Source organism: Sphaerodactylus townsendi, linkage group LG01 (genome assembly GCF_021028975.2).
Source record: "Sphaerodactylus townsendi isolate TG3544 linkage group LG01, MPM_Stown_v2.3, whole genome shotgun sequence".
In the NCBI taxonomy this organism is placed as follows: domain Eukaryota; kingdom Metazoa; phylum Chordata; class Lepidosauria; order Squamata; family Sphaerodactylidae; genus Sphaerodactylus; species Sphaerodactylus townsendi.
This window is the reverse complement of record NC_059425.1, coordinates 59,848,640-59,861,330: the sequence shown is the minus strand read 5'-3', so window position 1 is coordinate 59,861,330 and position 12,691 is coordinate 59,848,640. Positions and strand designations below refer to the sequence as shown.

The 12,691-nt window shown below is 40.2% G+C and overlaps 1 protein-coding gene across 3 annotated transcripts in view; it reads right to left on the bottom strand.

The window, feature by feature from the left end:
* The window catches only part of SPATA17 (spermatogenesis associated 17), a 117,885-nt gene that overhangs the window by 16,522 nt on the left and 88,672 nt on the right, over window positions 1–12,691 (bottom strand). For all 3 annotated transcript variants that reach the window (XM_048495450.1, XM_048495372.1, XM_048495289.1), the window contains one exon: window positions 4,733–4,868. In XM_048495450.1, coding sequence (XP_048351407.1) covers window positions 4,733–4,868 — 136 coding nt within the window. The remainder of the gene's footprint in view (window positions 1–4,732; window positions 4,869–12,691) is intronic.

Below are 12,691 nucleotides of genomic sequence, written 5' to 3'. Positions count from 1 at the left end.
GTCTTGAGTTGTTTGATTGACTTGCTCGCTACTTTTCTAGGTCCCAGACTCTGACACCACCTTGACTGAACCAATAGTACAGCCCGTTATCCAATAGCACGCAAGGCAGGTATACTTTTGAGGGCATCATTATTTCATTACAAAGCATCCCCTTCCCCACAGTAATGTCTTGCAAAATCTCATCTTAGTTGTCCTGCTAAGCTAAGCTGAACAGTAGGCCTAACTGCTTCTTCAGCAGTACAGACTCTGAAGATAAGAGTGCTTTCCACATGGGAACAGGTTCCCTGCTATAAGGGTGTGGCTTCAGTACAGTGGCAAGGAGGGCTTCCACATGGAACTATTTCATGCAGTTTCCCTTCCCCAATTCCCCAGCAGAGGCCTTCTTCCTTCCACTGGCACTTCTTCAAATAAATTTTAAATCAACAATTTCATAATTTTAATTGATATGGTTGTGTTTATACTGGATTTATTGTATTGTTTTATCTGGTTTTATGCTGATGTTTGCCGCCCTGAGTCCTAATGCGAGGGCGGGATATAAATCAAATCAAATCAAATCAAATCAAATCAATCAATCAATCAATCAATCAATCAATATCATTATGCCAATATATTGTTGTAACACTAAGGCCCCTTCCGCACAGCACATGCAGAGCGGGTTGCAGTCGGGATACAGTAACCTGCTCTTCTGTTTTCACATTCGCATGTCTCCATGCAGGCAGCAAACGGATCCTGTGGCACCAATGTGGGTTTCTGTCATGCCTTTGCACGGAGGCGTGGAATTTTTTTTTTGGTACTTACCTCTCTCGGCTGCGTAGCTACACAGGCAGGCAGGCATGGATCCCCAAAGCCATGCTGCCGTCCCTGCCACCCTGTGTGGCTATGCAGCTGAGAGGCGGGGCCTCTACCAATATAGCACTTTCTGGGCAGCCATTTGCTTGTGAGCAGCTGCAACCAGCACTAAAAGAAAAAAGTCACTGATAGCACAATTCTCAAATAACCCATTTTTGAGGAGCTAACACAGGGCATTCTCGCTTTAGGGGCAGGAGCAGTGTGAAGCCCCCCCCCCCCCCCGCCCCGAACTGATTTTTTCCTGTCCCCAGCCTGGATTTATTGGCCAGTGAAGTGAAATGAAGTCTTTATTTTTGGTCAATGACCAAATACTATTGGCCTGTGCAAAAGGGGCCTAAGTCAAACAGATTCTATTAATATCTTGCATTCATTTTTAAACATAAAATTCTAGCCCCTTCCATTGGGAGATACGCCTTTCCCCTGATATCTCTGCAATGGAAGGGTCTAAAGACTTAAAAAGATGAAAACTGGGAATTCACAGATTATTATGGTATATTGATATAACAATATGAAATTGATTGTCCCCAACCAAAGCCGCTGGGGCTGAGGGGAAGAAATGTCCACCACAGGGGCAATGTCATGGAAAATGGCTGCCATGTGGGTAAGAAAATCCAAATTTTCCTACTCAGTCAGTAGCCATTCCAGCTTTACTACATCTTTGCAACATTTAAAACACAGCAGGTTTGAGAAAGACTGGAGGAAAGCTAGGGAAACCCTGGCAAGTGCACAGATGTACCACAATACTGTGGGGAATTGAAAAAAAATTCTGCTTCCCAACAGCATTGAATCCAAAGCCCATGTGGCGCCTGTGGAAATAGTCAGCATGACTAGCCAAGTCTAGATGGTAAAATCTGGGTTTACTGTTCTTCACTGATAGAATGTTACAAACAATATTAATAACAAAGCAATGACATTGTTAGTGAGATGTTAGTTGTACCAAATTAAAGTAAATTTGGTACAACTAACATCTCACTAACAATGTCATTGGAACTGCCCCAACCAGAAAAAGCAGTTTCTTTTCAGCATATGCAAGGAACAGTTTCAACTCAATGTCTGATTAATGCAGCCTGAACTCAGAAGAGGTTTCCCTTTGTTGATACCTAATTATTTAATTAATTGCCAGTATTAATAAAATGAAACCATTTAAAACAAACAGCTTGATGGCTGTTTTGGAACAAGCTCGAATAATCAATTCAGACATGCAGGCTTCTTTCCTAAAATTGCAGTTCGACGGACTGTTGAGCTTGAAAAGCATATTTTATCCCAATCAGTGTGCAAAAGTAAAATTAGCCTTAACTAAGCCATGTTTCTCTGCCATACAGTTTAGCTATAATGATCCCCACACACTGCACTCACACATCAATTATGATAATCATAATCACGGTCGTTAAGCTGAATGTTCATTATTATCAGGATGCTGGTGACAGCAGATTCAATCATCGGGTGCAATGGGCAGGCAGTCACAGTCCCACCCAAGTTTCTGCAGACAGTGTTGTGCCACATTAAACCTATGATATGTTCGACATCCCACTCTATTTCCAACGCCGCAGACGGTAAAGGTCAACTTTATGTTCTGTGCAATATGCTTAGATTCTCTAAATTAATTCTTTGGAGTCCTAGCTGTTTTTATGCTTTGCAGATAATAAAATTCTACTTAGGGCCAAATATGCATGTGCAAATAAGGCCTGCAGTTCTGTTGTAAAACAAGACTCAACCAACAATGTGCATCTTTAAATGTCACTTCCAAATTTTGGAAAAAAGGAAAGCATCAAGAATGCTGCATTAAAATCAGCTGTCTAAAATGCACTTTTGATTAAATGCTCTAGGCTATCCTTTCTGCTTCAGTGAATATGAACATGTGCAAGCGTTTTGACAACTGAATGATTATAGTATATCTGATCCCCAATTGTCCATTTTCATGGGACTTATAGTTGTGGATTAAATTCATGCTGTCCAGTTAGTTATTTAATTGTGAAATGTCACTTTTTTACAAATGCAGTCTTACATCAATGAAAAGTTATTTTAACTCAAATCTTACAGATATATAAAAAGTCTTTATCTTGTGCAACAAAATTCCACTCAATGAGACAGTAAAGACTTGGGCTGTCCAGCATGCTGTAATTTTTTACCTCAAGATATAAAACCATGCTGCAGCATAGCAAGACCCAGTGTGTAATAAACATTTTCTGTAATCTATTTTAACTTGAGTCCACAGGGAGGTTACATAAAATCAGAATTCTTTGCTTCCCCAAACTGACAAGAACTTATAAAAGCAGCTGAGAAGCAATTGTTCAATTGTTTTCTTTCCATTTCATGCTTTATGACTGATGATCTACATGAGTTCAGTTTTTAAACTTTTGACATCCTATCCTGTATTGAATTCTTTCCATCCAAAAGCTATTATACAATGTTAAAAGTTTTGTGAAACATCAATGCCTATAGTTAGAAATTCTGAAAGGTTTTTTTTGGCAAATGTCAATGACAAGAATGCTGAACACAACAACAGATTTTCATTCATGTTTTAATGTGATCGCAAAAAAAAGAGAAAGTAAAAATGGAACAATTTTGTTTCTTTTGTTGCTGCTCTTGAAATATACCAGTTTTTTCATTATAATATAATGAAGAATAGCACACAAAACATGTTAACGATTTAGGCTACTTATGTGCTCCCTTTCCCACACGGGCTTCTCCATTCTTTTCAAGGGAAGGGCAGCTTGTTAAGCCTTCAGGCTTAGTAAAGTGCTATTTAAAGTTTTAAGCAACTTCAGACTTCTGTGTCTTCAAAGCATAGGAAGCAACTATGTTTTACAAAAAACTGGACCATAGTCCTGAGAACCATACATATTGTAGGACTGCCAGTTCTGGTCTGAGAAATTCTTGGAAATCTGTGGGTGGGTGGAGCCACGGGAGGGGGATATTTGGGGAGGGACCACAGTGGAATACAATGCCATAGAATCCTTTTCCTTTTAAGAAAGCAGACTGTGTTCAAAGTACCTCACTTATGTGTCTTGCTGCTCATTCACACACATACAAAGAGAGGGAAGTGAAAGTTGAGGGACTCTGTATTCTGACAATGTACAAAGAATCTTTTACTAGTGTCCCAAATCACTGGTAAATGAGAGAGTATAAAGATCCATTTGGTAGGGGCAATCTGAAGACAGCTGGACAAAAGGTGAAGAAGCAGGGAAGTGCCTTCTCAGACACACGCATGTACCTGTAAATCTCCCACTCTATCACGGCATATTATGACAGTTCATAGGATGAAGCTAGAGATTTTTCAGTAAACCATCTTGAGAAAAAAATCCGGCATTGAAAGGTGACCTAAATAATTACTGCAACAGAACCAGAACTTTGGGAATCAATGCACACAAACATGGTCATGACAAAAGGTTACAGTAGATGAGAAACAGAAGACATGGCTGCTTCATGTCTGGAATCAATGAGGAATTTAAGGATTGGTGCGGTCTTCCAGGTTACAATCTGAAACTATATGTGCAAATTCCAATGTGTTTTTAAATCCTAAATTTGGAAAAACCAAAAGCCGGAACATCATAAATCTATGGGAGCAAAAGCCTCTGCGACTCTACACACACAATATTAAAAATGTTGTATTGTTATTAAATGAAACACTGAATTTCATTATGAATTTCCATTGTTGTACATTTCTGATTTCAAAATAACATTGAAATTGCTTAACATCTAACATATTTCAATTAGCGATTACACAGAAGAAGCTTTATTTTGTAACCTATTTTTAAGTAATCATTGCATATCTTCCCAATAATTACAGGAAGCTTTTATTCCATTCTAGTGGAAACTGATTCAGTGGAGTAGATTTATTTTGATGTATTTAAAAAGTCCACAAAGCTTTTCTATAACTTACCTTGTTTGTTATCCATTTCTCTTTGTGTTGTGCCCGGAAGTATTTCAGTCCATAATTTTCTTTACCATACTTACTTGATCTTTGCATTGATGGGATATACTTATATGGTTTATGGCACGATGCAAATGGTAAAAATCTGAAATGTGGAAAAATGATTATTTCATCATGTTAACAGTATAAAAGATGAGAAGTGTTTGTCCCCATAGCCATTTTCAGTATTTGTAATCTGTCATTGTTATCATATGGCTCATGGATGCGTTTTTAAGATGAGCTTTTTCTTTTCTCTTTCATACCTTCCATCCTATGCAACATGGCTGTAAGGGAAATCAATGCAGTTTCAGTTTTACAAAATGTCGAGTTTCAGAAGTGAAAGTAAGGGAGATTTACCTCAAATATAAGGAAAGATGCACAGAGCTATGGCTAATGGGTATATAGTAGTAAAACAAGAATAGGAGAACTGTGGAGAGGAAGCAAAAGAATATTGTGTCCAGGGAGTAAGTTTCACCTCTAGTAAAACGGCGTTGCTCACATCATTACCCCTATTGCTCTCAGCTCTCAAGCATGACATGGCCTGTCTAGACTCAGCTTGGTAGGCAATTCAAACATATTTTAATTTTTTAAACTTCATTTATGCACTGCTTTTCTCCAATGGGGACCCAAAAAGGCTTACATTATTCTCCTCTCTCCCATTCTATTTTCACAACAAACCTATGAGGAAGATTAGCTTGAAAATGTGTGACTGACCCAAGGTAACCTGGAGAACCTCCATGGCACAGTGGGTTTTGAACCTGGGTCTCACAGATCCTAAACTGACACTCTAGCCAATACACCACACTGCCATTGACCCTGATTTGAACCTTATGATTTCAGTTTCTTTATCTTGATGAGGACTGGTACCAAACCTATGATTTCCTGATCTTCCCTATTCTGTGTTTATTTATATTATATTCCTGGCTTTCTACCTAATCAGGGCTACCAAGGCAGCTGCAAACAATTAAAAATAAACTATTATAAGAGTGCATCATAAAATCAGTTAGACATCTTTATAAAACACAAGTACAACAATTAAAACATAAGGAGAGGGATCTAAAAACCAGTCTAGTATTCCAATCCTGAGAGGGTTGGCAGGTGAGGACGGCACCACTCCAACGCTGCTGCACCTCTTCCAAAGAGCTTTCCTGCATCGCAGAAAGCCTGATTTTTTAAAAAAAAAAGTTTGAAGGGCCACCAATCCCCCATAGGGGATACAATAGATACACCACGGAAAACATGGTGTATCTCCAAGCCTGCCTCGCTGGTGTACAGGGGCTGGACGGGCCACTGGAAGCTGACTAAGACCAGCTCCATCCCCTGGCTTGCCCCTAAAACTGCACTAGTGGACCTAGGCAGGACAGGTAGCTTTTAGATTGGGTGCAGTAGAGTTGCACAGTGCCCACCAGGGCAAGTGATCTGCCCACCAACGCATTCGCCCCTTGTGCTGGTGGGGTGTCTGCCTTTCTCTGAGTAGGTGATGATGGCTTGGGGGACTGCCTGGGATGCCAGCTCTGGACAGTCTCTCTCACACAGTTAGACCTAACTCCTGCACCTTTGTTCCACGTACGTTTTTTTTCATTCATTGTGGAGGAGGTCTCCCACTGCAGACTGCAGTCTTCTTGTGCTATGCACACTGGTGCTCCTTGAAAAAAATGTTGTTGCATACACTAAAGTGTCGAGTGCCAGAGGAGACATGCTCCACAGAGGAGGAGTGCCTCTGCAGTAAACAAAAAGAAGTGCACATGGAGCAAGGATAGGATCTTGACAAAGCAGGGAAACTCCACAGGCTCAACTGTACCTTTCCAAGTCAGGTAATAAATGTTGCAGTAGATTCCAGGCATACAAGTGCTAAGATTTGACATTAAATCAATAATGGGGGGGGGGGGCATGGGTGGGTGGGTGGGAGAGAGAGAGAGAGAGAGAGATGCTACAACAGTGGTAAACTATGTGAGCAAGAAAAGTGCAGGTGAAAGGCAGCTGCTTGCATCCTGGATGAGATACAAAACATGATGCCATAATGTTGCTGTGAATATAGAAAGGCAATTACACATTCCTACACTTTTCCTGAAAATAAATGTATTTATGAAAAAGTACAGTATAGAATCACACTCTAAACTATTAGGTTGTTGAAGTAGTAAATGTCAATGCCTGCAGGTAAACAATTGCTATCTTGCTTATTTGCATGCCATAAGGAAAGATTAAAATGTTATTTTTCCTATTATTTTATATAGATTATAAAACAAACTGAACAACCCCCCCCAAAAAAGAGAGGGGACTGTTTTTTGAAGTGCAAACATTGTTAAGATATTAACTGCTGTGTACAACTTTTGAGAAGGCACCTGAAAAAAACCCTTTCTTATTTTTCTTTCTTATTTTTACTAACTTGCTAAATTGTATTTTAAAATCCTTTATTGGAAGAGGTTTATATTTTATCAACAATAAATTACTTCAATAAACCTTCCTTGTGGAGGAACAAATTGGTCTTTATTAGCATCTGGCCAGTCAAATTGCCCATAAAGAATTCCAAACCAAGGGCTCTTGAAAATTAACAAAACAAAAGCACAGAAGTAGCAGAGCTTTAAATTATACAAAGCTACAGAAGCATGTATATACTCATGGGACAGGTGGCTCTCATATAAGACAGATTATAGCACTTCCAGGGCTAATTTGCACATGGGATGGACATCACACACACAAAAAATTAATGTGGCCCCAATGTCCCTGAGTATACATAGGAGGTGCTGAAAGCCGGCTGCTCCACTTACAGTTTTTATCACTTCTGGATTGCATTTTAATAGTACATTTTTCTTTTGTTCAGACATGAAAGAAAATTGGCTCTCTCAGGGGATTGGATGATGACTGAAATGACAAGGCAAGTAGCCTAGGAATTTGCCCATGAATGCTTGGAATTTAGGGTAAGCCTAATACACAGAACCAGGTGCTTAAAAAAATCTTTGTAATAGCAAATTCAATATTAAATATCAGCAACAACATTTATTTTGTTACAGAATAAAATTAGGATTCCTTGAAGAACATTATTTGTACAAAGTCATCTTGTTTATATCCTAGGATGGTTTCTCTTACTTACTTACTTACTTACTTACTTACTTACTTACTTACTTACTTACTTACTTACTTACTTATTTCCTTCCTTCCTTCCTTCCTTCCTTCCTTCCTTCCTTCCTTCCTTCCTTCCTTCCTTCCTTCCTTCCTTCCTTCCTTCCTTCCTTCCTTCCTTCCTTCCTTCCTTCCTTCCTTCCTTACCCTCCCCAACCAATATCGAGCTCAGGGCAGTGCACAACATTTTAAAACAATTTATTACTACATGAAATTAATACCCTACTCATCATTAAAACAAATTAAACCACTAAAATCAAGATGCCAAACAAATTAGTCCATGTCAGCCCATCCAGCCGAACTTAGTATAAATCCTCTAACAGAGAGTTACACATGCTGGAACCAGGGCAGAGAAAGCCCAGACTCTGGTCAAAGCCAATTGTTTTTATTATCAAGAGACATGGAAAATAGGTCAGGGCAGAAACATATATTTCAAATATTTGTTAAAGAAAATGAGGGATTTCACAATATAATTAAATTCTGTGATTCATGTAACAGTACATAATGAGATGAATACCACCTTGGTTGATACAATATGGTTTGAATAGTGGACTGTCTGAACAAAATAGCATTGGTACTATATTCGAAGTTTGGAATTAAACTATCAGAGCTGCATTTTATATGTCCAGAATTCAAGACTTCCTTCACAGAAGATGTGGGACTAAACTGGACAGTACCATGATCAAAACAACACTATTACAGCCTCAAAAGCAGGAAGAAACTGGATAACCTGAGTAGGAAATGTTTACATTAATGTTCCTGTGTTACAGGTTCTACTTTCTTTCTGATATTATATTCAGTATGACTTAGGCCAGCCTGGTCCCAAATCAGTTCGAATATGGCCATGCTGAGGTGCTGGAGGGGATGCAAAGAGTGTACAGTAGTGACTGAGGAGGTATCAGAGCTGGAAAGGCAAGGGAGCCTAGGTGACCAGGTGAAGGGAGTGCTGTAACTGCCCTAAGGGTGGCCTGCTGTGCATGCTAAAGCTCAATAAAACCAGTTGGACCAGCCTTTCCTGGAGGCTAAGGGTGAGTTTCTTGGCAGGATGGAGAACCAACTGCTTTCCAGCCTGCTGAAGGCCTCAGTGCCAGTTGGACGTACAGTCTGGATGAATCCTGAGTGGGACCCAGTGGCAACAGATATAAACTGGGAGCCATAAGGATTAAAGCAGACATCATAAAATGGCAGCAGTGATACCCAACCTGCCATATACATATCACCATAAGATATGGATGGCTTCTGACAGAATTTATTTTATGTCATTAACTTTCTCCTCCTTTCATTACTAGACTGCTGGATAACGGAATGGTTGTTTTTATTTTGCTTCTCAGTGCTAGATATAGTTTGTGATATACCAGTGGCATGCTGAAAGAGAAATATGAAATACTAGCAGTAAAGTCAGTTGTGCTGAACAATAGAATGAGCTCTAGACAGCTGGTGATGGAGGTTGCAACAGCAAGCCAGCATCTGCTTTAATCGGTAGGGAACCAAGCTATTTGGCACCAATTGCTCAACATTATCTGGACCATGTTATTTTGGAAAAATGTTTTGAATTAACTTGTAAATGTATCACTAACATTAACTCTGTTTATATTACAGGTCTGTTTTCCAGTCTAAATTACCAAGAAAATTTAAAAACATACAAATTGAATTGCTTTACTAAGTTTTACCATTTTGAGTCTTATTTACATCCACGCAAAGTTTGTACATGTAACCCAGATCTCCAGGCCCCACCCTCCAAAGGAGTCATTTACCCCAGGGGATCTGTTTTCTGTGGTTTGAGATCAGTTGTAATTCCAGGCTCCAGCTAGAGGTTGGCAAGGCAAGGTCTCAATACAGATAATAGCACCTTTGAAAATTCTGCGGAGAAACATATGCACACAAACTCTCATTTTGTGGGCCCAGAATGGGAGATTTAGTGTATCTAAATGGCAAAGTGATCTCTAGGCCCCACATGGAGGTTGGCAATACAAGGTCTGAATAACATAACAGCACATTTTTACACTTTTTATGTGAAGAAATGTATATGGTATACATAAAAACATCCATTTGTGTTGTCAAAATGTGAGATTTATTGTATTTAAGTGGCAAAGTGACCTCTAGGCCCCACCTGGAGGTTGCCAAGCCAAGTAGTGAATGTCTTTCACACATATTAATGCTGCTGAAAAGAAGAAATTCGGGAGACTTACTGGTTCGCCTATGGGAGCAGTTGCCATTGCTGAGTGCTGAGGAGTCTGTCGGTAGGTGTCACTGGGATTTTTTTTTTGGCTGCTTCTTCTTCGGGGAAGGGGCAGAGTGCACACAGGGGATTAGGATGTCTTTCATTAGTAAACTGGGGTTTTTTGTTTGGGAGGGGGTAGGGTGTGCTGGGGTTAAGGGGGGTGGTTGCTTGGCCTGGGGGTTAGGAGAGGGGATTGTGCACGGGAAATTGGGCTGCTTTTCATTGGCAAGCTGGGGGTTTTTTTGGGAGGGGGTAGGGCGTGCTGGGGGATTGGGAGTGTGGTTGCTTGGTCTGGGAGTTGGGAGGTGGAAGTACATGTGGGGGATTGAGGAGGCTTTTCATTGGTGCGCAGGAGTTTTTTTGTTTGGGAGGGTGTAGGGCATGCTGGGGATCCTGCTGAGAGAAGGTGTGGGGGTGCAGGAGGGCTTTTGCTGGGCCAGTGAGGAAAGCGGCTTTCCACCTGTGTCCTGCTGGGCCACCTTGCTCCTGGGTCAGAAGGCAGGAGCAGGACAGGTTGGAACGTGAGTCAAGGACTCACTTCCAGTCAATGGGCACGCAGGACTCACTTTGTAAGTGAGCACGCAGGACTCACTTTGGCTGATAATGAGTCATCAACTCTTGTATCAAATAAATGCCAAAAAGACTCAAAGACAAAGACTTGGAATTATACCAATAACAAAGAAAATGAGGGAAGCGTGGCTCCGATGGTGGGGGAACATTATGCAACAGGAGGAGACTTCTGTGGCAAAAATGGCCCTAAACTTTGACCCTGGAGGCCACCACCCACGAGGAAGATCAAAGAAATGGTGGATGGACAGTATTGCTGAAGATACGTGTGCTGTCAACCTTACCCCTGAATATGCCCAAAATCGAGCTATTTGGTGAAGAAAATGTCAGTGCTAACCCCCTTAAGGGGAATATAGCCCAAGAACAAGGAGAAGTATAAAAATTGTAGAGAGGTCATACTTAATGTCTTTCAATGTGAAACTGATGTTTAGTGACTTTATTCAGTGCTAGATTGAATATATCATACTTACTAGTTTTTATACTGTACACATTCCATTTTCTGATATAAAACTCAGAACCACTGAGCTGTTCTGGTTTTAATCTCACTCTGCTGCAGAAGTAAAAGCATCAGACAAATGCTAGCCCAGTTCTTATATAAAGCTAGTTCTTATATAAAGCAAAAGTAGCAGAGACCTTTTCTTTGCAGAGAAATTCTAGAACTTCTTAATTATATACAGAATTATTATCTACATCCCCAGTGTTATAAAGTACCAGAACTTCATTAGAAAAATTAAGCTGGAAAAATGAAGGCACCACTTTGTAAATTTCCAGTGGAAATTAGCTAGAAGAGGCAGAGGAATACTGGATCAAAAGAGGGTAATCATGCTTAACTGTGCCCTAGAGCACCCGCATGTATAATACGATTTGCACAGTAACTACCTCTCCTATTACTGCCTGTTTGGAGTATTCTGTGTTAATGGGGTTAGCTAATTTAGTATTTTAACTTAAAAAGGCTCTGCTGATTAATAAATGTTGCACACTGTGCTAGTAATTAAAATAAATGGAAGAGTTACAAACAGAAGTTGAATTGTTAAGAAAACATTATCTTAAAATATATGATAATCCCTGTTTATCATAATACAATAATAGTCCAGAAAATATGCAAATTGCTAAAGTTACAAAACATGTGAAAAACTAGACCTAACTTGAAAAAAGTTTTAGATGCATTTGATTTGTAATAGATAACATTCAGTGTTCACTTTCACAACGACCGATTGCTCTTCAATACCCAGTGCAGTGACAGCGGCCCTTGACCAGCTTGGCAAAAGAAAACAAAAGAAAAAGGCGGCTGAGTAGGCAACCACATATGCTTCCTCTGCTGGCATAGTGAGGGCAAAAGGATTTTGTCTGGACAGTCCCCAGGTCTGGAACTGAACATTCTGTACTATGAAATTGTGTATATTTAAGCATGATACCTGCACAGTTTTCCTTACCTACCTAAACTTTACCTGGACTCTGGTCCATTCTGCATGAGCCATAAAGATGGGCGTGGGGCGGGACAAAACGTGGTTGTGTGGGAGGACTTTGCATCAGCTCCGTCTTACAGGCCCTGTGGAACTAATTTAAATCCTGCAGGGCCCTGCTCTCCGAAGGGAGCTTGTTCCACCAGGTAGAATTGGGAAGACTGCTATAGAAGAGCCACAGCAATTTTTAGTGCAGTTTCTTTTCCCCATTTAAAAAGTTTTGACATTCCATCTTAAGGCAGCTGCAGGTTAACCTTAGACAGGTTCTAGAATAGAAAGAAACAAAAGGGAAGTACGCTGTTCTAAAAAAGGTGCAATCAGTCATCTCGCTTACCCTTTTCCTGAGAGAGGGGTTCTATTTTAGGTATTTTCTTGTCAATAAGTTTGGTGTGAGCACCCAGTTTTCTTCCATTTTGGTGCTCATAGAACTGGACCCACCAAAGCAAACTGCACCAAATGTAGGGGCTCTTCTGAGGTGAGTCACCAGCAGTTGTACTGCAAATTCAGTGCCTCTACCTTAAAAAGCAGACCCTGGAGAGCCGCAAAAAAAAATGCCCA